The sequence below is a fragment of the Cryptococcus neoformans genome, chromosome 14 (assembly GCF_000149245.1).
Source record: "Cryptococcus neoformans var. grubii H99 chromosome 14, complete sequence".
Classification (NCBI taxonomy): domain Eukaryota; kingdom Fungi; phylum Basidiomycota; class Tremellomycetes; order Tremellales; family Cryptococcaceae; genus Cryptococcus; species Cryptococcus neoformans.
Window position 1 is genome coordinate 665,724 of NC_026758.1, and position 22,500 is coordinate 688,223.

At 48.2% G+C, this 22,500-nt stretch overlaps 10 protein-coding genes; 5 read left to right on the plus strand and 5 right to left on the minus strand.

Moving 5' to 3' along the window:
• Positions 1–23: 23 nt before the first annotated feature.
• On the plus strand, positions 24–8,633 carry CNAG_05571 (U3 small nucleolar RNA-associated protein 20). The gene is made up of 10 exons (XM_012198462.1): positions 24–217; positions 264–1,361; positions 1,416–1,504; positions 1,553–2,101; positions 2,164–2,800; positions 2,857–7,713; positions 7,761–7,925; positions 7,980–8,145; positions 8,203–8,437; positions 8,495–8,633. The coding sequence occupies exons 1-10, from the start codon at positions 83–85 to the stop codon at positions 8,541–8,543; spliced, it is 7,980 nt and encodes a 2,659-aa protein (XP_012053852.1). The 5' UTR covers positions 24–82; the 3' UTR covers positions 8,544–8,633.
• CNAG_05572 lies at positions 8,208–9,723 on the minus strand. Of its 2 annotated transcripts, none has more exons than XM_012198463.1 (6): positions 9,385–9,723; positions 9,291–9,313; positions 9,150–9,199; positions 9,025–9,093; positions 8,483–8,955; positions 8,208–8,431 (listed from the first exon to the last, which is right to left on the minus strand). In XM_012198463.1, the coding sequence occupies exons 1-5, from the start codon at positions 9,526–9,528 to the stop codon at positions 8,879–8,881; spliced, it is 363 nt and encodes a 120-aa protein (XP_012053853.1). In that variant the 5' UTR covers positions 9,529–9,723; the 3' UTR covers positions 8,208–8,431; positions 8,483–8,878. The 2 variants fall into 2 exon arrangements, with proteins under 2 accessions (XP_012053853.1, XP_012053659.1); XM_012198269.1 differs by having other exon boundaries at positions 8,483–8,848; positions 8,913–9,093.
• Positions 9,724–9,764: 41 nt separating this feature from the next.
• CNAG_05573 (cytochrome c oxidase assembly protein subunit 17) lies at positions 9,765–10,741 on the plus strand. XM_012198464.1 has 3 exons: positions 9,765–10,009; positions 10,062–10,169; positions 10,228–10,741. The coding sequence occupies exons 1-3, from the start codon at positions 9,987–9,989 to the stop codon at positions 10,364–10,366; spliced, it is 270 nt and encodes an 89-aa protein (XP_012053854.1). The 5' UTR covers positions 9,765–9,986; the 3' UTR covers positions 10,367–10,741.
• On the minus strand, positions 9,921–12,009 carry CNAG_05574 (phosphatidylinositol glycan, class C). XM_012198465.1 has 6 exons: positions 11,658–12,009; positions 11,383–11,601; positions 11,071–11,332; positions 10,870–11,017; positions 10,049–10,817; positions 9,921–9,995 (listed from the first exon to the last, which is right to left on the minus strand). Exons 1-5 carry the CDS (start codon positions 11,806–11,808, stop codon positions 10,554–10,556), a joined length of 1,044 nt encoding a protein of 347 aa, XP_012053855.1. The 5' UTR covers positions 11,809–12,009; the 3' UTR covers positions 9,921–9,995; positions 10,049–10,553.
• A 31-nt stretch (positions 12,010–12,040) lies between these two features.
• CNAG_05575 (hypothetical protein) lies at positions 12,041–13,367 on the plus strand. XM_012198466.1 has 5 exons: positions 12,041–12,184; positions 12,254–12,382; positions 12,447–12,755; positions 12,815–13,030; positions 13,082–13,367. Exons 1-5 carry the CDS (start codon positions 12,143–12,145, stop codon positions 13,130–13,132), a joined length of 747 nt encoding a protein of 248 aa, XP_012053856.1. The 5' UTR covers positions 12,041–12,142; the 3' UTR covers positions 13,133–13,367.
• CNAG_05576 (hypothetical protein) lies at positions 13,136–14,012 on the minus strand. XM_012198467.1 has 4 exons: positions 13,885–14,012; positions 13,705–13,798; positions 13,554–13,631; positions 13,136–13,486 (listed from the first exon to the last, which is right to left on the minus strand). The coding sequence occupies exons 1-4, from the start codon at positions 13,910–13,912 to the stop codon at positions 13,390–13,392; spliced, it is 297 nt and encodes a 98-aa protein (XP_012053857.1). The 5' UTR covers positions 13,913–14,012; the 3' UTR covers positions 13,136–13,389.
• A 143-nt stretch (positions 14,013–14,155) lies between these two features.
• Positions 14,156–17,412, plus strand: CNAG_05577 (hypothetical protein). XM_012198270.1 has 10 exons: positions 14,156–14,338; positions 14,388–14,989; positions 15,040–15,367; positions 15,418–15,574; positions 15,624–15,740; positions 15,793–15,843; positions 15,898–16,037; positions 16,090–16,517; positions 16,572–16,713; positions 16,772–17,412. The coding sequence occupies exons 1-10, from the start codon at positions 14,207–14,209 to the stop codon at positions 17,033–17,035; spliced, it is 2,361 nt and encodes a 786-aa protein (XP_012053660.1). The 5' UTR covers positions 14,156–14,206; the 3' UTR covers positions 17,036–17,412.
• On the minus strand, positions 17,005–17,719 carry CNAG_05578 (hypothetical protein). XM_012198271.1 has 5 exons: positions 17,616–17,719; positions 17,556–17,566; positions 17,468–17,500; positions 17,302–17,412; positions 17,005–17,242 (listed from the first exon to the last, which is right to left on the minus strand). The coding sequence occupies exons 1-5, from the start codon at positions 17,638–17,640 to the stop codon at positions 17,153–17,155; spliced, it is 270 nt and encodes an 89-aa protein (XP_012053661.1). The 5' UTR covers positions 17,641–17,719; the 3' UTR covers positions 17,005–17,152.
• Positions 17,720–17,848: 129 nt separating this feature from the next.
• CNAG_05579 (hypothetical protein) lies at positions 17,849–21,347 on the plus strand. XM_012198272.1 has 10 exons: positions 17,849–18,439; positions 18,491–18,631; positions 18,689–18,831; positions 18,887–19,271; positions 19,319–19,880; positions 19,927–19,970; positions 20,042–20,191; positions 20,259–20,450; positions 20,604–21,068; positions 21,187–21,347. The coding sequence occupies exons 1-10, from the start codon at positions 17,957–17,959 to the stop codon at positions 21,223–21,225; spliced, it is 2,604 nt and encodes an 867-aa protein (XP_012053662.1). The 5' UTR covers positions 17,849–17,956; the 3' UTR covers positions 21,226–21,347.
• The window catches only part of CNAG_05580 (hypothetical protein), a 1,257-nt gene continuing 54 nt past the window's right edge, over positions 21,298–22,500 (minus strand). Inside the window, exons 1-4 of the mRNA XM_012198273.1 lie at positions 22,432–22,500; positions 22,091–22,323; positions 21,929–22,030; positions 21,298–21,870 (exon numbers count right to left, since the gene is read on the minus strand). The exon at positions 22,432–22,500 is cut by the window's right edge and continues 54 nt beyond it. Coding sequence (XP_012053663.1) covers positions 21,454–21,870; positions 21,929–22,030; positions 22,091–22,323; positions 22,432–22,444 — 765 coding nt within the window. The 5' untranslated portion in view covers positions 22,445–22,500 and the 3' untranslated portion in view covers positions 21,298–21,453. The remainder of the gene's footprint in view (positions 21,871–21,928; positions 22,031–22,090; positions 22,324–22,431) is intronic.

Below are 22,500 nucleotides of genomic sequence, written 5' to 3' on the forward strand. Positions count from 1 at the left end.
ACGAACGTCCACCAAAAATACAACACACACCTACTCTCCCTCCGCTTCGCCACCCCTCATACAGGGAAGCACCGCCACCGCCATGGAGGAACCCCCGCAGAAGAGGTTCAAGTACACCTCTTATACCGACCAGATAAAAAACATAACCTTAGACACAGGCAACAAACGGGGCCTCGCATGGGAGACAGAACAGTACAATGAAGACACCGAACAAACAGTCTGTCTCTCCATCTCATCTCAAGCAGCAACTGACCATACTACAGAACACCCCTCTAACTGCTCAGCTCGATCGCCTATCGCTTCTCGACCTTACAATCCCTTACCAAGACCTGCAGCGAGCTCTACTTCCCCTCACCAACACTCTTCCCATCACTCTCTACAACTTGCCAGAGATCCAAAAGATATTCCATGAATTTTATGCCAAGCTCAATGATGGACAAGATCATATTCATTCGGGGCTTGATTCGGCTCTGTACCTTCATCAAACTCTGTACGAGACTTGCTTGAGCGAAGCTCTTGCATATGTCCCTGAAACAGCCAAGGATCTTTTGCGGGTTGGCGCTTTGCGAGCTCTTGACCCGAAACTTGTTGAAAGAACGTACTCGACCTTATCGCTTGTTCTTCGAACCATGGCATTTTCCCTTCTCAAACCCAACGAAGCCAATCGGTCGACGCTCAAAGAAACGTGGATTACCATCAATCCCTACCTCAGCCCAAAAGGTAATAAACGTTATGTTCGCAGATGCGTGGCAGATGCATGGGTTGGAGTCATCCGAAAAGCCAGGTCGGATGGATTAGCTCGGTTGATGGATTTATTGATGGAAGATAATGTCGAGGGCATGGAAGCTGTTTGGGCTCATAGTCTAAAGGGCAGCTCAGGACAGCTTCATTCCAGAGCTCTGGCCATTTATACAATTTTGTTCGACAATCTGGTCAAGAACCCAACCCCTCAACAGGTTACGACCCTTGGCCATGTCAGTACGGCTCTCGTCCACCACGCTTCCGCTTCGGTTGTCCAACCAGTCATCGAAGTGGTCATCAGCAAACTGGAGACTGACACAATCACTCTACCTTCTTCAACGGCTGTTCTCAACATCCTCTCGACCTTCCTCTTCACTCGAAAAGGCAAGCGGTTCCCCGAAGCGACTCTGAAGCCTCTTATGCAGAAACTTCTTAGTCTTGTGCCCAAGTTGGCCAGTGACGCCACCGCGAATGAGGATATGGATAAGGGCGAGGCGGAAATCAAGGAACAGTGGAGAAAGACGCTTGTCATTTGCATCGTAGGGTCATTGCAGGCTGGTCAGCTTGCTCAATGGCTAAGCCCTGGAGTGACACTCATCGATAGTCTTTGGCAAAAGCTGGTGAGTTTGTCTTCATGATGGTGTTGAAGAGGTACCAACACTGAACGTCAACAGAATGACAGGGAATGTTTTTCTTTTGTGAATGCTTTGATCGCGCTCAAATGGACCGGTATCGAGCAGTTCATACTCTCCCACGTCGCAAAGTCAGTTATAAATTCGATGCGCGAAAGGCTATTGCTAACAGTTGGTAGGGCATCGCTTCCCTCCCTCAACTCTGATCCCCTCTCTACACTCATCCTCCTCAACAATCTCGCCGCTTCCGGATACCTTTCTGGTGGACTATCCAATGTCCAAGGTGGCCGCTGGCGACAAGCCCTAATATCAGCACTCGTTGGCTTGCTCAAATCTCTTACCAAATCCAATCTCGATCTCAACGAACGTAGAATAACGGGCCAAGTTTTGAAACTTTTGCCTGCTTTACCTAGCGACGCAGACAAATTTGCTCCCCAAGTCGTCAAGATCGTCGAGTTGGCATTGGATCGCTTGGATAGCAAGGGTTTAGAGGCAATCAAGACGGAATGGGAGGAAGGTGGTGCATGGAATGACACGCATTTGGTCGGTTATCTTTTGCGCACTGCCGACCAGCTTATTGCCAGTCCGAAAACCGACGTGAGCAAGGATGCCAAGGATTTGTTAGTGGACAAGGGATGGTTGAACAAGATTCTGGAAAAGTGGTGCTGGAATAGGGAAGTTATGGAAAGTGCGGTGCCTCACGTCGAGAGATGGGCCGCTAATCTGGGGTTGGTGTCCATTCATCATGTTTATCAACAGAAGATGTGCGAAACTGACTGAATGCTTTTAGTCTCCCTCATGATGTTATCCTTGAGCGATTCATGCCCAATCTCATCTCATCAGACTCTACACTTCGTCTTGCTTCACTCCAAATCCTTGCTGCCGTCGCCCCCGGTACGGCGCTCGCACCCAAATCTGAAGAAAATACCACCTCTCTTCGAGAGATTTACAATCTCTGTGTTCAAATCGAGTTTTCCGAAATGACACTGCGCAACGTCCGAGAAAGGACTACCAACATCTCTCGATTGACTCGATCCATCTCTGCATTGCCAGTGGCTTTGCCTAAACTCGTCTTAAAGGGTATCGTGACCTACCTCGTGGCGCAATTCAAGGTCAACTTCCGCCCGGTTTACCCTGAGGCAATCGCTGCACTGTCGGCTCTTACAGAGAAGTACAAGGAAGAGGTTTGGGAGATTGTTTGGACGGAACTTGAACGCACCAATAATGCTAAAGAGGCGGTCACTCTTGACCTTGACGCGAAACATCCTGATTGGGCAGAGGAGCAAGGTTCAAACGAGGATAGGGCGGAAAAGGATGAAGAGGAAGCAGAGTTCAGGTGCCCCAACTTGGAAAAGAGTAAAGCTGTGTTTAGCAGAGTTTGGGGGAAAAGAAGTCAAGAAGAAAAGTTGGACCAGCAAGAGATTGGTGTATGTCCCTATGGCGAATTAGTGTATTTGAAAGACAGAGCTGACTTTATCATCAGATCCAAGTCTCGCGTGATAAACTCGATGTGCTTAACTATGAGTCTCAACTGCTCGCTACACTTGCTGCGATTCCATCTGTTGCCGAAAAGCACTCCCGTCTCATCATCCCTGTAGTCTTCTCCGTAGCTCGTCAGGGCACTTCAGACCAGGGTGATGAGGTTCAATCTGCGACTCATTTGTCGACCAAGCAGCTTCAAGCGCGCACTGCCAATTATCTTGAACTTCTTACCAAGTTTGTAAACCCCAAGGCTGCGTTCCGATCAGAAGAGCTTCACAATCTCTACCTTGACATCCTTTTCAAAGGTGAATCCAGACTTCAGACGTTAGCTCTTAAATGCTTAATGACATACAAGTCGCCCAAGCTCACACCTTACGAGGAACCCTTGGAGAACTTGCTTGTGGACAGCAAGTTCCGAGATGAACTTGCCCGTCTTCGATTGGGAGTTGACAGCCAGGATTATGCCCTCGCCGCTCGAGATTCCGAAGCAACGGGTAAGACCCGAGTTGTGGTCATTGAGCCTACGCATCGAGATGAAGCCTTACCTGTCATCATCAGGTTGCTGTATGGTGTCATTACCTCTCGGCGGGGGCGATCCAGCAACTCTCAGGGGCAAGGAGCAAGGAAACAGGCCGTGCTCAGTGCCTTGAACGGATGTTCGGAGAGTGAGCTTGGTGTGCTCGTCGACCTCATGCTTGAGCCCTTTGGCTCAACTGTGGAAGATGTCGGGAAAGTCCCAGGTAGACAGCAGATGGGTTTCCTCTCACTTCTTACCGATGTTATCCGCTACCTCGGTCCCCAGCTTGGTTCGCACTGGTCAAGGCTGGTTAATACGACCATCTCACTTGTGGCGAATGCCCAAGAACGGCTGACCGTGTCCAATATCGTCACGGAAGACGCAGACGAAGGCGAAGAGGGTGAAGGTATTGAGGCGGAGAAGGGAATGGCACCACTTAGAAATATCAGGTCGATTGGTCTCAAGCGCTTGGTACAGTTCTTGCGTTCGCCTGTCACCTTTGACATCAAGCCATATCTCCCGATCATCTTTAAATCAATCATCTCCCCTCGACTCGACAAGCTCGAGGTGGAAAATACTCAAGCACCTTCAGGAACCCTTGATTTAATTGCTACTCTTGCCGGCGAACCCGACTTAGCCAAGCAATTGACCGCACTGGACGACAGGACGTTGCCCAAAGCATTCGCCTGTATGACTGCAGTTAAGGTGAAACCTGCGGTTGTGTTGAGGGTCTTTGATATCCTTGAGTCCTTGTTACCTGAAGATGACGATCAGGAAATCACCAAGGAGGTGCTGCTGCCTCACATTCGGGTACTTATTGACAATATCATTGGTCTTGTTGCGTCTATCAAGTCATCGCAGAATGACGATATAACCCGTCGATTGCTTGGTATCCTTTCGCGGCTCTCAACCATTGTCGAAGATGGCACGCAAGCGCAGCAGCTCGCTACTCTTCTTGCGCCCATGCTCCGTCATAAGCAAACCCCTGAAAAGGCCAAGACAAACATCCTCGCCACACTTCAGCGACTTTACACTATCTCGCCAGACTTCGCTGATCCCTCAAGCAAGTTTTTCTACCAATCCTACGATCTGATCTCTAGTCTGTTCCAAACCTTATTTTTCTCCACATCTCGTCGCGCTTTGGTCAGCACTCTCGAGACTTTTATAGCCGTCGACAAGTCATTGGAAAAGTCAATCAAGCTTGTTGCGGATTTGAACGCTTACTCTACGAGGAGGCTGGAAGAGCCAGATTTTGACCGACGTCTGTCTGCATACGAGGAGATCAATGATGCTGAGATTGAGAGCTTGCCAAGTAATATTAGGGCTTGGTTACCCATTCTTAGGACAGCGCTGTTCTTCTTGAACGAGCCCGAAGAATTGTCTATTCGAACGAATGCTTCTGCAGTCCTGCAAAAGTTCGTTACTCTCATCGGCGACTCTTCTGAAGGACCTTATGTCGAGGCGTTACAGACCATAATTCTCCCCGGTCTCAAACGGGCGCTGAAGTCGAAGCAAGAGCTGGTCAGGAATGAAGCATTGCTGGCGATCGCTCACGGAGTGAAAACTTGTGAAGGTGTTCCGGAGCTGACGGAAATGCGTCCACTCTTGGCGCACGGTGATGACGAAGCTTCGTTCTTTACCAACATCGCCCACATTCAAGTTCACAGACGTACTCGTGCTCTCCGTCGTCTTCGTGATATCGTTGCCGAGCCTATTACCGTCATCCGCGAATCTTCACTTACATCCATCTTCCTCCCTTTGCTTGAGCATATCATCGCAGGTGCTACTGATGTGACGGATCATCATCTTATTAACGAGGCGATCCAGACAGTTGGTGGTCTGGCAAGAGAACTTAGATGGGGCAAGTGGTATGGATTGATTGGGAGATACATGAAGTTGGGTATCGGAAGCGGGAAAACTGGGCAGCAGAAATACTACGTAAGGAGTGTGGCGGCGGTGATTGATGGGTTCCATTTCGAGTTGAGCGAAGGAATGGAGGTGGGTAAGGGAGACGACGAAAGAGATGAGGAAAACGGCGATGAAGAAGAAGAGGACGAAGAAGTAGAGAAAAAGGAGGTAGAGGGTACAAGTCCCGAAAAGATCACCGCGATCCTTCTCAACAAATTGCTTCCATCCCTTTCACGTTTTGTTTCTGGCAAGGACGAAACCGACAGTGCCATTAGGGTCCCACTTGCTTTGGGGATAGTCAAGATTGCTCATGCTCTTCCTCGCAGCTCGTCTGGCATTGAGGTGCTTAGGGTGATCACCAACGTAGCTCAGATTCTTCGAAGCAAGGACCAGGACACTCGAGATATCACGCGTGAAACAATCTGTAAGATCGCGATCTATCTTGGTCCAGAATGGCTTGTGCGAATCATTAAGGAACTGGAAATTGCTCTTCCTCGCGGCCCTCAAAAGCATGTCTTGGCGGTGACAACTCATACAATCTTAGTGCAAGCCACCACCCAAGCGGCAGACAGGTTTATTAATCTCGATGACGCTGTTGAGTTAGCAGTTCAAGTCACCGCTGAAGTCATTTGGGGCGAGTCAGGCAAGGATGTTGCTACAGAGGGCTTCAAGACCAAAATGCGAGAGGTGCGAGGGGCTACTTCTCGAGGCTTTGACACTTTCCAGCTTCTTTCGCAGTTGGTCTCTCCCAGTAAAATTGGTGCTGTTCTCAGTCCCTTGCGCGAAGTCATGCACGCGTCACAGGCGGTTAAGCCTATGCAACAGGTTGACGAAGCTCTCCGACGCATCTCACTCGGTTTGAATGCAAACTCCCTTCTCGGTCCGCAAGAATTACTTTCGCTCTGCTACTCCCTCATAAGCGGTAACTCTTCCTATCTCAAAGCGAAGCGTAAAGCGGTTCGCCCCACTGAGACACCAGATGCTTTTAAAGTCGTCATGAAGCGAGATGTCAAGAAAGAAGACGACTTTTATCCGGCCAACGCCCACAAGTTCGTGATGTTCGGTCTTGACCTATTTGTCACTGCTTTCCGTCGTGGAAAATTCGACTTTGACGACGTTGATATTCTTGCCCGTCTTGGGCCTATGGTTAATGCTATCGGTAACACTCTTTATTCCCCCGCCACCAATGTTCTTCTTCTTTCCCTCAAAGCTACCGCGGCCATTGCTCGATGTCCTGTTCCTCAAGTCGAGCCCGCTTTGCATGTCTTCATCAATAACATATTCAAGGTTATCAAGCATGCTGGTGGTACTGCTGAGTCTGAGGTGGCTCAGACAGCTTTGAAGACTCTTGCTGTCATTTTGAGGGATTGTAAGAGTTCAGAAGTCTCTGAAAATCAACTTCGATACCTCATCGAAGTCATTAATCCCGATCTCGAAGAGCCTGAGAGGCAATCTTCCATTTTCACCATCCTTCGATCCATCATCACCCGCAAGTTTGTCATCCCGGAGATCTACGACCTCATGGAGCGTGTCTCGTCCATCATGGTCACATCTCAATCTACACAAGTTCAAGAATTATGTCGTGGCTCAGTCATGGCCTTCCTACTTGACTATCCTCAAGGCAAGGGTCGGCTGAAGTCCCAAATGACTTTTTTCGCTCAGAACTTGCAGTACACCTACGAAGCTGGCCGTCTTTCCGTGATGGAGGTTCTCTTTGCTGTGTTTGAGAAGTTCTCAGAGGCGTTGATTGAAGAATACGCTGGCATGTTCTTCGTGGCTCTTGTTGTCGTTCGAGCGAATGATGACTCTGAAAAATGTAGAGTAGCAGCGGGCGAGTTACTCAAACTGCTCTGGAGGCGGCTAGATGACGCGGAAAGAGCCAAGATGGCCGAAGTTGTCAAGAGCTGGGTGGCGAAACGTAATGAGAACGAGACATTGGCCGGCGCAGCTATGGGTGTGTTGGGGTTACTTGTCGAGACGGGCGAAAATGGTTTAGAAGAAGTGACAAATGTGATCGAGCCTGTTCTTTCAGAGAGCGCTGCCAGGCTCCAAGAAGCCGAAGAAGAGGATGAGATCGTTGACCTCGACTATACCCTTCCTCACCAAACACTCTCCACCACAGCCAAACTCGTACTTGCCACTCCTTCATCTTCTTCCGCTTTACCATGGTCAGACATTGTTCCTCATCTCCTTTTCCCCCATGATTATGTCCGATACGACACAGCCAAACTTCTCTCCAACCTCTTTGCCAACGGTTCTGAGGGAAGCGCTGTCTGTGAAATGCTTGGGGACGAACTCTGTCTTGACATCGCCAGAAAAGGTTGTTTGGTTCTCAAGGGTAATCGAGGAGACAGTGGAGAATGGATCATTGGTAGTGGCAAACTAGCGGACGAGATTGTCAAAGTCCTGTGGAATATCTCCAAACACTGGGCAGTAAGTGGTCACTATGACAACTGCGGCAAAATACTAATGCTTCCCAGTCTTCAAGGGTTGAGTCTGCTGAGACTGGCGAAGAAGAAGTTGGAGATGACCATGACGTTGAGGAGCCTAGCCGAAATCCACTCACCTGGCTTATGTCCAGGATGTCTTTCTTGGCCCGTCACCTCATCGTCAATCGGCCGGCTCCTAACAGTTATCAAGCTCAGGTAGGTCTAATGAGACGACTGCATTGTGATTTTTAGCTAATCTCATGTGGATAGGAGCCATGGTCCGCCCCAATCATGTCCATCTTGCGTTTCTTTGCGGGTATCACTGAAAGTTTAAGCAGAGCGCAAGCTGTGGGATTCCTGCTGCACATTTTGAGCCCTGTATATAGGATTCTGGATGAAGGCGGTGATCTGGGACAAGTTGAGGAGAGGCAAGTCGGTACGTCAGATCTCGATGAGTATATTCCAACGCAGCAGGCTAATACATATTTTATAGATGATCTGCGAGCCCTCGCGACGCAGATTCGTGACTTCGTTCAAGAAAAGACTGGTACTACAGCCTTCTCACGAAAATGGGAAAAGCTGCGGCAGGTTACACAGGCCAAGAGATTGGAACGTCGTGAGGAGCGGGTCAAGTTGGCTGTAACCAACCCCGAGAAGTATGCCGAGAGGAAAGGCAAGAAGGTTGAGAGGGCTAAAGAAGGAAAGAAGAGAAAGAACATCGCCTTTGCGTGAGTCAACTAAGTTGAATCTCGTGCATCAAATCCTGTACTGACAATAGAGATTAGTGAGGGTAGAAAGACTGCTGGGCCGAAGAAAAGAAGGCAGCACATGTGAACGATGTAGAATATAGATACCCAGCACTCGATATTTTGTACTAGTTTTGGTAACATTAGGGTTATGCATTTCCGGTCTATAGAAAGCGAATAAAGGTTGGGTGGCTACAATGATCGGGGCTGGTCAGTCAGCAAGAGCTCAGCTTTTATCGACAGAAAAGTAAATATAGAAAAGGCTATCAGCGGAGACTCTGGGCGAAATCGCGTACGTTAACGTCAAAAGAATTAATTGGATAGCAGGGAGAGGAGAAATATGAGTTGTCGCGTGGGCTGTGCAACAACGCAATGAGGCGTGTCGCCAGTCATCTAGATCAGTGGTTAATCTAGAGTTCCGATCTAACGAGGACCTTCGTTTGGATGGTAAGCTCGCCTGAGATGACGGAATTTCTTGAGTGAAATAAGGGCAAGAACCTCTGGTGGCAAAAGATAAGGGAAGTTGATAAGCAAGGTTTCGTGGGGTCGTAATAAGAATAAGTCGGTACCTTTCTTGATATGTTCTCCCAATTCAAGTTGCTTTTTCATTGCTTCGGGGTCAGTGACCTTTGCATTTTCTGCAATTTTCAATCAGCCCAAGGGCGGCGGTCTGGCGGAAAAAACAGTGACATACTCTCGAAAGCCCTTCGTAGACGCTTGTTGAAGTCATAGTCAGGATCAGGGCTAGAGGTTGGGTTAGCAAGATGAAACTTTGTACCTCATTCAAGATCAAGGTGACAAATTGAATAACAATAAGCCTGATAATTATGCTTACTAATCACGTCCGAGTCGATGCAGCTACGATCAAACACATCAGCTTTAAAACCAATTTCATCTATTGCCCAAATCAGAGTCATTACTGGACCCACCTCCTTGTAAAGCCTGATAGCTTGTAGCCTCAACGGGAGCTCTTGAGTTGGCTTTTGAGTCGCCTGCTCTAAGACAGATGTGTAACCTCGTCGAGCTTGTTGACGAACAGCGCCGGTAAGTGGGCGCAACAGGGGGATGGGCATGGCGGGCGGCTTGCTTGGAAATTTCTTTGATTAAAAGGGTGCGTATAGCTGCAAAAGTGGATGGAGGGCCTTTGCTGGTATTCCAGAGCAGAAGAAGTCCAATTATACGACGTGCTGTATTATCCGCCAAGGGGCGAGCTGAGAAACTTGGCAATAGGATCGAGTTAGAAGATGTTATCGGACGTTCGGATGTTGCGTCACTTTTGTTGTCGAATGAATATTCCGCGAAACCGGCCCGATTTTACCACTTTATTTAATTAGCCCTTTCCTTAGCAATTGCTTTCGAACATTTTTCGGAATCGGAGATGCCCGCGCGGGCTGGCGTCTTGCTTGCTCATCCATATTTTGTCGACACTTCTTGACAGATACTACTATCTTTCATTTAACAAGCAATTCCCTCCAACTTATACCTTTCGCTTCTATTTCTAATATTCCACTATCTTTGACTCCAATCCAAAATGGTCTCTCTTGTTGCTAACTCGTAAGTGCATCATCGGGCAATACAACGCTTTCGACTAACCATCTCCGAACAGATCCGAAGTCTCTTCTCCCGCCACCACTCTTCCTCCTCGATCGACATCATCTTCCCCAGACGCCACAGCCAAGGAAGTGAATCCCCTGAACCCCAACAACTTGAAGCCGTGCGTTCGAACTTGTTCCCTTGAATGAGTGTGCTGACATTCAGCTCGTAATGAATAGTTGTTGCGCCTGCCCGGAGACCAAGCAAGCCAGGGATGACTGTTTCATCAAGTCTGCTCCTGGAGAGGGCGAAACGAACTGCAGGGATTTTATCGAGGCTCACAAGGCTTGTATGAGGGGTTACGGCTTCAAGGTTTAAAACCATCTTTCGCCTCCTTTTGGGATTAGATTGCAGAGAGAAAGATATATAAGTCTTGAGGCCTGAGGTAGACGGGGTGCATGTAGATAAGGGCACTAATAGTTGTACGCATGCATATTCACTTCTCATATGCCACTATCGACAATGCATTCAACTGGGCGAAATTCGGCAGGAACGACGCTCACCATCATGGCCACCGGCTCTGGCGAATTCGAACTGTCGCAACGTCCCAGCCGCCGCCTCGCCGGATTTTCCATCGCCAAGCGTACCAAAGCATGGCAGGGCCAATGAAGTTGACCAGAAAAAGAATCGACAGAAACACTATTGTTGGTGTTGACAGACGATGCCCGAGGAAGACGCTGGAAAAAGGAGAAGGGGTTGCAGGAAAAAGTGATAGGGCGAGAATCGTTGTTGATAGAGTCAATAGGAAAGAGAATGCTCTACCAGTCTCCTGCCAAGAAGTCAGCTTCCGGCTCTTGAAGATAAATCAGGAGTAAACTTACGCGTACACTTTTTGTTACGACTGGCCAGCCAGCAAATAGCAACACGGCAAGCAGGATCAATGAAAAGACATGGGCTGTTGAGGGTAGGCGAGAAGCAAGCACAACGGATGCTGAAAGCGCTGAAGTTAGTGACAGCGACGATGTCAAGCTGCTTTAATGTCAGCACCTTATCGCTCAGGCCTAGAGCATCGTGATGTGTACCTTTTCTCCTCTCCGATTTCCCTCAAGCCCACACTACCCCGTCGCTTTCTCAGCCTTTCGCGTCTCCTCACAACCCTCACATCTTCTCCTGTCCTGAAATCCACTAGTAAGAGGTGCACAAACCCAAGGCCGCCGGCTAAAGGCCAGATTGAATCTGAAGTTGTCGCGGACGTTAAGGTTCCGAGCACCGGGGAAAGCAGGGAAAGAAGAAGAGGAGGTAGTATAAGGGTGCGAAGTGGAGTTGGTGTGGGTATCAATGGATCTACTGTATTATCAGCATTGATCATTGTAAAGGAAAAAAAAGCGATGAACCTTGAGGCTGTTTGGGACCCCATCTACCCCAGCCCCAAGTCCATATTGCCCATCCACTAATACCACCCAGCACGCACCCCCAGCCCACAGCTTCTGGAGTGACTCTTTCTTCTAAAAGTGCCACAAATATTGCAAGGAATACGGCAATAATAGAGATATGCTGTGAAATGGGGAGACATGCTAACAACAAGGAGTAAAAAGGGGGCCGTGGGCGGGGTACTACCGTGGATTTCAGCTGGGTAGACTTGCGATTTTATCATATAAAAAAAGCTTACGTATATCATTAAGCTCTGATAAAAAGTCAGGAGGCACATAGTTGTCAGGATAAGGCTGACTTCTCCACAAGACTTTTTCCCATTTGGGCAAATGTTTTCGGTTTATTTGTAACGACGGTGTCAAGGGCTGCTTGGGAGAAGGAGGGGACATGACATTGTGGTGCCAGAGGTTGCAGCTGTGGTTGTATCTAGTATTTGTCCCAGCCCGGATATAGCCAGGGGGCTAGGTTGATTGTCCGTATATGCTTACTGTTTATAGGAAGATCTCGTTGTTGGCTGTATTGTCGCGCTGGCCAGAGAAGAAAGCGATGACGGGGAAGATATGGGCTGGTCTGGTTTTATCCTGAGCTCGATGGGTTATTAATTACGCTGGGGATTTCCGTCGGCCTTCCGTTAAGATCATGTAACTGGTTGAGATAACACACCTCTCTGTATAGCAGTAGCAAAGCGGCAATACTGGCCACGCATCATAATCACGTATCGAAATGCCATCCCAGAAGTTTACAGAATACCTCCTTAACAAATACGTATGTCTGTCTCTTTCTTTCTCCTTCTCCCTCATAACGCCGAGACTGACTCGAGGTATTCATCTGTAGGCCGATGACTTCAAAGCGGCCACCACCCATCCATTCTTGGAGCAAGCTGGAAAAGGTGTCATCGACCCCAGACCTCTCAGGGCCTGGCTTAAGCAGGATTATCTTTATGCCTACATAGGATATATAAAGGTATGTTTGTGCTGAACATATCAGAACGAATGTCAACCGATCATGCGTGTCTGTGATATCGCAGTTTGCATCTTCTGTTTTATCCCATCTACACATCCCTACTCCCCTTTCTGCCCCGTCACCCAACACATCCAAAGCCATTTCGGTCCTCACATTCTCACTCGCCAACGTGAAACGCGAGACAGACTTCTTCGTATCCACTGCCAAGGCTCATGGGCTTGATGTCTTCTCCCCGGAAGCCAATGATGGTGCTGAAGGTGGCTTGTTGGGCGAGTACAATGAAATAACACGTGCGTATGTAGACTTTTTACACGCTGTTGGTGGGGTAGGCGCCGTCGAAGAAGGTCTTGTGTTACTTTGGGCTATGGAGATTGTGAGTCCAATGACAGACTGTTTGCAAGACTCTTCCGAACGCTAAGACACACACCACAGGCCTATTTGACGGCCTGGAGAAATGCCAAATCTTTGCGATCTGAAACTCTTACCTCTGCCGATCCTTCAAACCTTTCTCAAACACAGCAAGCATTGCTGAAATTTGTTGACAACTGGACATGCGACGAGTTTGTGGAGTTTGTGACTGATTGTGCCGATATTGTGGATGGGGCTGGCATCGAAATTGGAAGCGCCCTTGCTGAACGTTGTGAGACGGTAAGTTCAAAGTTGGATTGTCCTGATACAGTCATTGATCAGAGTCTGCAGGTGTTCAAGAGAACCCTTTGGCTTGAACAACGTTTCTGGCCTTCTGTATAGATGTTGAGATAATAAATAGACATGCAGATAAGGCAATGAATAACCCGAATGACAGAATGCAACAATTTAATGCATTCCCGCACGACATGCTGTACAATTTCAACAGTTATCAGGACGGCGGAACAATATTATAGTCGAGAAGAGTATTGTCGGTGGGAGAAGGGTGATGTTAGGCGACAGTTGGTCGAGAGCGATGACAGTTATATGGCGGAGAAGGGAGGAAAGTTTGGAAAGGAGGCGGATGTGTGACAATCTGTTTAGAAGTCGTCGACTTTGGGCTTATTTTCCTTAGAGGCGGGGCTGGCTTGGCTCGCGAGCTGACTAAGCTGGCTCGCAAGATGTACGGGTTTGCCCCTGACAATTGAATCACCCCACATCAGCACCGCTAATTTGTGATTTGGTGAGAACTTGGGAAACTCACTTCTGGAAGTGCCTTTGCTTAGAGCTGTTCAACTTTGCAGAGATAGGTGAAAGAACATCGGAAGGAGAAACGATAGAACTACAAACATGTCCTGTCAGTCAACAAACAAACACGCATATCACAGGTTATCACAAGCAAAAATCGCACGCACCCAGGCTTAACGCCGCCACGACCGGCAGCGCCTAAAAGACCCTTCTTCTGCAAGAAGCTGGGCTGAGGGGCGGGAGGGGGAACGGTGTTTTGAGCTGTTATGAGGGTGGCAAAAGATTTGGAACAAACATCGGGCTGAGAGTGAGTCGGGGCTCATAGAGTGGTTTTGAGGGCTACCCACCGTTTGATTGTTTGAGAGGAGCGGACATACTTGCGAATTATTGGTTGTTGATGGTGGTAAAAAATATAAAGAAAACAAGATCAACAGTGTGGTAATAAGATGTTAAGTTGTAGATGCACGGAGTATGGCGAATTGCTGCAAGTGAAAAAGGAAGGCGCGCCCAAACAACAAACATCCTTATATGGGAGCCTGGAATAAACAGCCGTCTCCGGAGGATACCCACAAGTCCGTGGTGGAGGCCGGCAACTGTAGTTGTAACGTATTATGATATGCCATCCCTAACTTCGCTCACCAGGGTAGCATACGAACCACAGCAGGATACATGAAGGAAGGAAACGCCTTCACCTCAGCGGAGGCAGGCCCCTCAAGGCCTGTCTATAATCCTCACAGATCATGGTCAGTAGATGAGGTGGATACAAGTATCCAGATGTCCTATGGAGATGTCGATGGCAAGGTAAGACACGTCTCAAATTCATTTTTGCAAGACATTGACGGTGTGCTAGCGGAACGGTTTAGTTAAGGATTCTCTCTCAACGTCACATCCACATTCCCCTCCTCATGTCTCGCCTTCAGCCACTCTTCGACGTAAACCGCACCTAGCTATAGATCTCCCTTTACACACGTCTGCCTCGGAAATATTCATCCCGCCTGTTCCCTCCAGCCTTGATCAATCATCTGCGGATAAGCCGAGCACTTACTCAAGCTTACCACCATCACCCACGAGTGAATTTCTGACGACGCCTAAAAGGAAGACTCTCGATCGAGATGAACTAGATGAAATATTGGATCAGCTTGGAAACACAAGTACGCGAAGCGACGTTGATTATGATGTTGATGGGGATGATGCAACAGATGTCGAGGAATGGTGGCCTGCTAGATCGAGAAGGCCGACGGTAGGCGAAGAAGACCGGCCTGACCAGGGATATAGGTCTACCTCTGAGCTGATGTCGCCCAATTCTCCGGTCTCTGCCACCGCAACGGAACATGATACCCTCGGAGGGCGAGAAGGAAAAGAGAGCTCTGGAGAGATTCCCGGCGTATGGGGATTGTTGAAGGATGAAATGGGTGCAGAGGATTGGGAAGGGTGGATCGCTGATGGAAAATGGTCTGTACACTGCCTTGCTATCCGCTTCTTTCAGCTGATCGTTCACATAGGGAACGTATCGCCAACTTCCTCGCAGTTCCTCTGGCTGTAGAAAAAACGACCCTTTTTGGAGGACTTCTATGCTTAGACGGTTTCTTATATAATTTCACCGTTCTTCCCATTCGATCTACCTTTGCCCTGGCACGATTTTTTTCAAACTTCTTTCGCAATCGAGCATGGCGGCCGGTGCCTATTGCTCATCTCAACTCCATCCTGAGGATGCTCCTCCTCATGATACCTGCCGGTGTGCTCCTAGCGAGTACGGACGCTAGTAAAATGTATCATACCGTGAGAGGCCAGGATACTATCAAGCTCTATGTCATCTTTAATGCCTTGGAGGTAAGCCACATATTTGTACGACAAGAAATCCTACACTAAGACAAGCAAAGATCGGTGATAGACTTTGCGGCGCCTTTGGACAAGATGTTTTAGACACTTTGTTCGCAAGAGAGACCCTCTCACCGAGTGTAAGGAAGCGCGGAAAAGGCCGTAAGCGGCAGCAGGCCAGGCCAGTATTCTTTTTTGCTTTATCATTGGGCTATGTCTGTAAGTTTCTTTACTAATCTCAACAGGCTATGAAACTGATAGTGTACAGTGACACACTCCCTCATTTTCTTCTACATGCTTGTTTCGCTCAACGTTGCCATTAATTCTTACGACTATACGCTCTTGTCGCTCCTGATAAGTAATCAGTTTGTAGAGATCAAAGGCTGTAAGTAGTCACGCCAAGCGGCGGAATCCGGCACTTATTCTAACTTTTATAGCTGTGTTCAAGAAATTTGAAAAGGAGAATCTCTTCCAGATCATGTGTGCCGGTAAGACTATGGTCTCACCGTATATGGGACTTCATTATTTAATATTTTTTACAGACATTGTCGAACGCTTCCAGTTGAGTCTAATGCTGGCCGTAATTGCAATCCGCAACATGATCGAGATGTCTGGATCTGAAATTGCATTCTTGCCGAAAAGCTTCATGAAGGGCAAAAGTCTTGTGGACTCCATCTTATCGGTAAAGTCATCGTCAGTTATGCCTGCTATTGCTAAGTTGGACTTGATTTCAGCCTGTACTTTTCGTGATCATGTCGGAGATGGTCGTTGATTGGGTGAAGCATGCCTTCATATCAAAATTCAATCACGTTCGAGCATCAGTCTACGAGAGATTCACAGACGTCTTGGCCAAAGATGTTCTTCTAGCTGGTTCCATTACTTCATCCTCATCTCGTCGCCACCGAGACGGCAAAAGCAGGAATCACCGTATCTTGCTCGATCAATCACCCTTGGTCGCGCGGCGTCTTGGCTTTGCCTCCATCCCTCTAGCATGTTTGGTTCTGCGGATCTCCTGGCAAGCAATAGGGATGCTGACCATGTCGCATTCGCATGCCGAAGAGTCGGAATTTGGCGATAAAGGAGAAGAAGGGCTATGGGGTATGGTGTGGTGGGGTTTGAAGGTTGCTAGTTGGATCGGAATGGGAATCTGTTCGTGGGGATGGTAAGAATATTCTTTTAAACTTATATGAGGCAAGATGCTAAAGGGGAAGAGCAGTCTAGTGTTCCTCAAAATTATACTTGGATTATCTCTCTTGGGTTTCTCGGCAATGCGTCAAGAAGGAATGGACGAGAGGGAGGCGGAAGATAGCGTTAATGATTATGGCAGATCAGCAGTGGGAGAAAGCAAAGAAGAAACTGTGCGTCTTTATCTCCCTCTTCTCTTCGATAAGCAGAATGTCGTTGATTAAAGTTTAGGAATACAACCGTCAAACAAGAGAATACCTGTCCAAAGCGGCAGATGATTTGCCAGATTACCCTTCGCTTTCTTCGTCCATATCACAAGGAGGCGTGTCCTTGCCTGATACGAAGGTCTTTCAAAACTCAGGGGCTCAACAAGGAAATGGCGAGAGTGACAAAGGACGGGATAAAGGCGTGCCGAAGACGGATGGAGTAAAAAAGGCCAAGAAATGGAAACTTGAAGAGGTCGAGCGGTGGACGATGGTAAAACGCATTTGGTAGCCTATCCGTTGCTTCTTTCTTTTGTAACTGTACCCATAATCTTCACGTGTACCGGAGCTTTTGCATTAGTGTCCGTCTCTCACAGAATCATGGTCCAAGGTTTACAAATGATACATCTTATTCCTCATCAGACTTGGGAAGAGGCTTGGCGGGAGTGTTGGCGAGTAAACTAGAGCCCTTTTGCTTGCCAGCCCAGTCGTACTTTTTCTGTTTGCAGTCATGAGTTATGTTCAAGGTGGAAACACAGAAAAGCGCAAACAACGTACATCATAAGCCCAAGAGATACCAGCAACAAGGGCGGGCAATAAGAGGGCGTAGGTAAAAACCTGCCTTGTTTTCTGAGGGGTGAATCGGAAGTGTTGGTAGACATTCTCTCGCTGGGATAAAATCAGCCCAATCCTTTAAGGTATGCAATCCGAACCGAATGCTCACCATTTGAGACCATCTTTCGATAGCAGGGTCAAGCTACAAGACAAGAAAGATTAGAACCACTGTGTGATGTCCCTTGGTGTGAACGAACCTTGACCGGTTCTGGGGATGGTGTTAGCCTACGCGATTTATCTTGGGAAGCACCACTCACCAAAGTGCCCGTGTCCTCCAGCCATTGTTAATACTCTCTGAAGGATATGTATTTGTTGAGTAAGTGTCGGAGTACAGGAGCTTCTTTGAGATGGCAGAGCACCCGTTGGCTACTGCATGCGTCGGCGGATTTGATCCCGCTGTCCAAGAAATGATAAGGCCATGGAATAATGCCACGTCCGGAAAATCGGCGTTTTTTTGTACACATCATCATCATCATCATTATTATTCTCTCGTCGATCGACTTCTTTCACGCTCGTCCCCCGCTCAGCACATGGTGCTGTCCGTCTATTCTTCTTCTATTTAAACTTGCAACTTCCCCATCCATTACAAACTTACACCATGTACAGACCGCGCCCCAGATCGAGGTCGCCAGATCGTACACAAAGGGCTTACTCACCCTCAAGGCCCTTATCTCCGCCTCCGTCACGTTACGACAGATACCCACCTCGCCGACATGACGACTATCCTCCATACCCTGCTCCAGATTCGAGGAGGTATGGTGGTTATCCCCCAGAAACGTCTGATTATCCGAAAAATCAATCTATTGGATACGAAGAGCCATACTATCGCAGACGACATGAGGAGCCATACCCTGGAAATGAATATATGGACGAACCAGGATATGCTCCTCCACTTCGAGAACAGAATGAAAGAGAATACGATGATTGGGGTTCTGGTGGTCGAGGGTACGAGCCCAGAGGAAGAAATTGGGGAAGAGGATATGACCGAGGGATGGCCATAGACAGGGAGGAGTTTCCATCCAGAAGGGATGTTGATCCTGCCCATGAACAATGGGAGCGAGGGAGGGACCCAGAACTGGCGGTGAGCGCTTGATTTAGTGCTGCTCGGATTAAGATGTTAATATATCACCAGAGGTATGATGCTCCATACTCTACTGGGCCTGCTTCGGATCTAGGGGACCAATCAAATCACGGCAGGAAAGGCAAAAATCCTTCCGAGCCCTCAATGGATGTGATCTTCCTCGGGTTGGACCCAGAATTGACAGAAGACGACGTAAGTATTCATAGTGTACATATCGAGGATGCCTCAGATTGATTAATTTTTGCTCAGTTCCTCGGATATCTTCGCACCGAACATAAAGCAGCTATCTCGGGCGTCAAGATCATCCGTGACAAATTCACAGGAGCCTCAAAATGCTTTGGTTTTGCTCAATTTCAGTCCCTGGACGGGGCTTCTGACTTCATCAACAATAAGTACGTCATAATGTTCGTCATCTGTGAAAGTAAAATCATTGAAGCGCTTGAATAGTTATCCAACGGTCCTTATGCCCGCCCTCTATGCTCATTCAGACCCTCGCAAGGTTAAGATTGACTTTTCAACCCCCCAACAGAACCCTCATTCAGGACATGGCTCATATCAGTCTGCTCCTGCGTATGTCCGCCCAGGTCATGACGGGATGCGAGATATCGGGTCCCCAGGTGGAGGTAAAAGGGTGCTCTTGCTGCGTGGCTTAGATTCCATGACAACTCCGGACGAAGTCATTCGTCGAATTGGTCAGGAAATTGCCAGAATGGTGGGGAAACAAGGACGGGAGTCCGAGGCAGAAAGTTCAATCGTGAGAGTAGTCCTCATTGCCGACAAGTCAGCGAGAAGTAGTTGGGGTTATGGATTTGTAGAGCTGGCCACCAGCGAGGTAAGTTTGCTTATGTTCTATCAAGCTTTCTGTTAACGTCCTTTTAGTTGGCGTCTGCTCTTCTACCATTCCTGCTCTCTCCACAACATCAACCGACTGGCTTCCTCATTCATGATGTTCCCGTTGCCGCGTCGTTCTCTAACCCCTCTTCTTTTGTGCCCGTTTCTGCAGGTCCTTTGGGTGGAGAATTCATCATTCGTCCTTCCCGTTTTGGTGGCTTTGGAAGTGAAACGATAGACAAGCCCGAAGGCCAGTGGTGTGCGTATTGGCACGAAAAGGGTGGTGCCATGGAAAGCATACCTCGTGGAGCGCCAGGTATCAGTGAAGATGGAAATATCGAGCTTACCCCAGCCCATCGAGCATTCCTTGGAAATCTAGCGGGCGTACCACAGTCGCAGGCGGCATCTTCTCAAGGTTTTCACAGCGTACAGGCGACAGGGATGACACCAGTCAGTGTTGAAGGCGTCATGCAACCAATCAAAATAGGCATCAGCAAGGGGAAGAAGAAGGAGGAGGCCGCAATCATTCCCATCACGCAAAAAAGGAGCTTGTTAGATGATGGTGAAGAAGATGATAAGGTTGGGAAAGATACTGTGTTGCTGTCGAGGAGTACGTCTTGGGTGTTTAGTAACAATCACTGCTAATATGCGGGTAGCGAAAGGCGCTCGTATCGTTCCACCAACATCGTCAAGTCGGAAGGTGACCATTATACTTTATTCTGCTCCTTATCGTTTTCATTCTGGGCCCATGCTTACCTATAACATTGGCAGATCGCCAACAACATTAACAAATGGAACACAAAACAGTCAGAACTTGCCATACCTGATCTCGTGTCGGAGAACGCCCCACCAAAGGGTATTTCTGACGCCAACTCTGCAATCGGCAGTCGTCGACCCGTAAATGCAGAGTCAGGTTCAAACGTAAAACAGTCTCATTTATCCAAAATGTGGAACTATCCTATTGACTTGACTTTCCTTCACAAACAAGCCGGCTCAGCCCAGCGAGATGCCTGCACCATCACCAGCTGTTTTGCCGTCAGCAACCCAGGCAGAGGAGTTTGACTACACTGATGTGTCGACCTTTGCGACGACTGGCAAAGTGGCCTGTCTGCTGTGTCAAAGGCAGTTCAAATCTGAGGACATCCTTCGGAAACATGTCGCTCAATCGGATCTTCACAAGGCTCGCATCTATCCCTTTTACTCTGTATCCTGTAGTGGGTTCAGAGCTATGATGATCAGAACTGACCTTTGCTCCTGGATATACCGGATATACCTTGCTCGTTATCAATAATTACAACGCCACCGTCTTTTGCACACGTATTTGGATCAACAGAACAACCTGCAGGATCCCGCGACATGTCAAGCTGGTCAGCGCCGCAAAGATGCCATAGGCTCGTCTACGTCTACTCCCGAACCTTTTACATCGATTTACCGTGACCGAGCCGCCGAACGTCGTGAGGCATTCAACCAACCTGCTGTTCCTTCCCGTGCCGAAAGGGAGGCTCTTGCTGCCTCCACCGCTGCCTATCAAGGAAAGCGCAAGCCTCCTTCTGCCAAGCCCAAACAGCCATCTCCTCATGAGCCGAGCAAACAGACAGAAGAGAACAACGTGGGCAACCAGCTGCTCGCGAAGATGGGATGGAAGACAGGTGAAGGATTGGGTTTGGCAGGCGAAGGCCGGGCGGAACCGATCAAAGTACAACAATTTGAGAGTCGCGCAGGATTAGGCGCATCTAAAGGTGTCGAGGCCGGAAGGTGGAGCGGACCCGGAGGGTGGCAGCAAAGGGCTAAGGACATGGTGAGTTTCTGGTCTGTGTTTCTGGAGGCGAAGAAAGCAAAAAAAAAAAAAAAAAAAAAAAAAAAAACGACGAGGCGTGAACATCCCACATGCTGCTGATGCTAATCTTTGATCAAAGACTAAAGAAAGGTACAATTCCGAGTCTGGCCAGAAATAGCCTAGCGCAAGCAACTGTCGACCAGAGAGTTCAGCCATACTCGGGCTAGTTATCCAGCTAATGGCTCTTATTTTTGGGATATTGTTCCACTGATTATGCATACATACGATCTTTCAGCTCTCAACTGTTTTAATCAACGAATGATGTTTATCATTGACTCTCGCAGTTATACGCGTTGAAAGAAAAAAATTCAGCGACGGCCATCATCGTTGCTGCCTCGCGAAGAATTCACAGAGCATGTCCCTCCACATCACCAATGAAGAAACGGGGCTTCTCAGTAATAGTAACCAGCCGCTTGCCGAGTTTCATCTTCGCCATGGTATGCTCAACCCAGGTCTCTTGCACCACTCCAGCTCTCAGATCACGTTTACCTGCCCTTGCCATGATTTTCAATGTTTCCTCACCTAGTCCATTCAGCATCTTTGGCTCTTCATGATGACTATCTTGTTGACAAATTCCAGAGGTAGTTGGATCGGGCTTAAAAAATTGCCCCTTTCGATTGATGTCGAAACGATGGTTACACCCATTGCTTTGCCAAGCGGAGAGAACAATCGTGATGTGCTCAACAAGGCTGTAGCTGGCGCTGGCGCGCGCTGGCTTGGGAGGAGTTTTGAGGACGACACTCGATTCTGTAGATGCGTCGGTCTTGAGTTGATGTGTGCGTAGCGTAAGAACTTGTGTCATCTCTATCAATAGTACTTACAGACTGTACCAATGATGATAAGTTCTCGATCTCCTTAGGGGTGTTCATATTGCCATTCATGGTAACTAATGAAACGGAAGAGTTTTGCGCTTGTGGTGTGACCTTGCGACGAGGATCAGCTCATATGCGAAGCTGCTTTCATAATGCCGCCATCTCACTCACCAAAGTTTCGATACATTTTTCTGGATCTGCCCGAGAGATCCCCTTATTTTTTATCATTATATCTATTTCCTCTTCTGTTTCACTATCGACACGTCGCCTCTCGACGTTTTCTTTCTTGGATGACGTGTTGTTGACAGATGCAGTTGCCAAAATGGAATGAACGGAGGCTGGTAAACTATAATCAGGTCTTGCTGAAGACCCTTTATGGGCCATGGGGAACATGTGAGGCGATCCTGAACGTATATGGATTAGCATCGTTGAAAGACGAAGTGGGCTCGATCGCTGAATGGGAGAAATAGAGAAGTTGAGGTAAGTGGTGGGTGATGTGCGAGCACGCCTACCTTGAAAACTCATTGTTTATATATATATATATGAACTTTGTTGACAATGGGATACGGCTCAGAAGTAAA

Coding starts and splice junctions, on each gene's coding strand:
- CNAG_05571 (XM_012198462.1), top strand. CDS start 83: ATGGAGGAACCCCCGCAGAAGAGGTTCAAGTACACCTCTTATACCGAC. Junction 1,362..1,415: donor ATAGTCTTTGGCAAAAGCTG/GTGAGTTTGTCT, acceptor GAACGTCAACAG/AATGACAGGGAATGTTTTTC. Junction 7,926..7,979: donor CTAACAGTTATCAAGCTCAG/GTAGGTCTAATG, acceptor TCATGTGGATAG/GAGCCATGGTCCGCCCCAAT.
- CNAG_05572 (XM_012198269.1), bottom strand. CDS start 9,528: ATGCCCATCCCCCTGTTGCGCCCACTTACCGGCGCTGTTCGTCAACAA. Junction 9,314..9,384: donor CTATCAGGCTTTACAAGGAG/GTGGGTCCAGTA, acceptor GTTTGATCGTAG/CTGCATCGACTCGGACGTGA. Junction 9,094..9,149: donor TCTACGAAGGGCTTTCGAGA/GTATGTCACTGT, acceptor TGAAAATTGCAG/AAAATGCAAAGGTCACTGAC.
- CNAG_05573 (XM_012198464.1), top strand. CDS start 9,987: ATGGTCTCTCTTGTTGCTAACTC. Junction 10,010..10,061: donor GTCTCTCTTGTTGCTAACTC/GTAAGTGCATCA, acceptor ATCTCCGAACAG/ATCCGAAGTCTCTTCTCCCG. Junction 10,170..10,227: donor AACCCCAACAACTTGAAGCC/GTGCGTTCGAAC, acceptor CGTAATGAATAG/TTGTTGCGCCTGCCCGGAGA.
- CNAG_05574 (XM_012198465.1), bottom strand. CDS start 11,808: ATGTCCCCTCCTTCTCCCAAGCAGCCCTTGACACCGTCGTTACAAATA. Junction 11,333..11,382: donor GGGTCCCAAACAGCCTCAAG/GTTCATCGCTTT, acceptor ATAATACAGTAG/ATCCATTGATACCCACACCA. Junction 10,818..10,869: donor TCGTAACAAAAAGTGTACGC/GTAAGTTTACTC, acceptor ACTTCTTGGCAG/GAGACTGGTAGAGCATTCTC.
- CNAG_05575 (XM_012198466.1), top strand. CDS start 12,143: ATGCCATCCCAGAAGTTTACAGAATACCTCCTTAACAAATAC. Junction 12,185..12,253: donor AATACCTCCTTAACAAATAC/GTATGTCTGTCT, acceptor ATTCATCTGTAG/GCCGATGACTTCAAAGCGGC. Junction 12,383..12,446: donor CCTACATAGGATATATAAAG/GTATGTTTGTGC, acceptor GTGATATCGCAG/TTTGCATCTTCTGTTTTATC.
- CNAG_05576 (XM_012198467.1), bottom strand. CDS start 13,912: ATGTCCGCTCCTCTCAAACAATCAAACG. Junction 13,632..13,704: donor CGTGGCGGCGTTAAGCCTGG/GTGCGTGCGATT, acceptor ACATGTTTGTAG/TTCTATCGTTTCTCCTTCCG. Junction 13,487..13,553: donor AAGCAAAGGCACTTCCAGAA/GTGAGTTTCCCA, acceptor TTCAATTGTCAG/GGGCAAACCCGTACATCTTG.
- CNAG_05577 (XM_012198270.1), top strand. CDS start 14,207: ATGAAGGAAGGAAACGCCTTCACCTCAGCGGAGGCAGGCCCCTCAAGG. Junction 14,990..15,039: donor TGGATCGCTGATGGAAAATG/GTCTGTACACTG, acceptor TCGTTCACATAG/GGAACGTATCGCCAACTTCC. Junction 16,038..16,089: donor TTGTGGACTCCATCTTATCG/GTAAAGTCATCG, acceptor ACTTGATTTCAG/CCTGTACTTTTCGTGATCAT.
- CNAG_05578 (XM_012198271.1), bottom strand. CDS start 17,640: ATGGCTGGAGGACACGGGCACTTTG. Junction 17,413..17,467: donor TCGAAAGATGGTCTCAAATG/GTGAGCATTCGG, acceptor ATTTTATCCCAG/CGAGAGAATGTCTACCAACA. Junction 17,243..17,301: donor GTATCTCTTGGGCTTATGAT/GTACGTTGTTTG, acceptor GACTGCAAACAG/AAAAAGTACGACTGGGCTGG.
- CNAG_05579 (XM_012198272.1), top strand. CDS start 17,957: ATGTACAGACCGCGCCCCAGATCGAGGTCGCCAGATCGTACACAAAGG. Junction 19,971..20,041: donor CAACATCGTCAAGTCGGAAG/GTGACCATTATA, acceptor TAACATTGGCAG/ATCGCCAACAACATTAACAA. Junction 20,451..20,603: donor CTCAATCGGATCTTCACAAG/GCTCGCATCTAT, acceptor TTGGATCAACAG/AACAACCTGCAGGATCCCGC.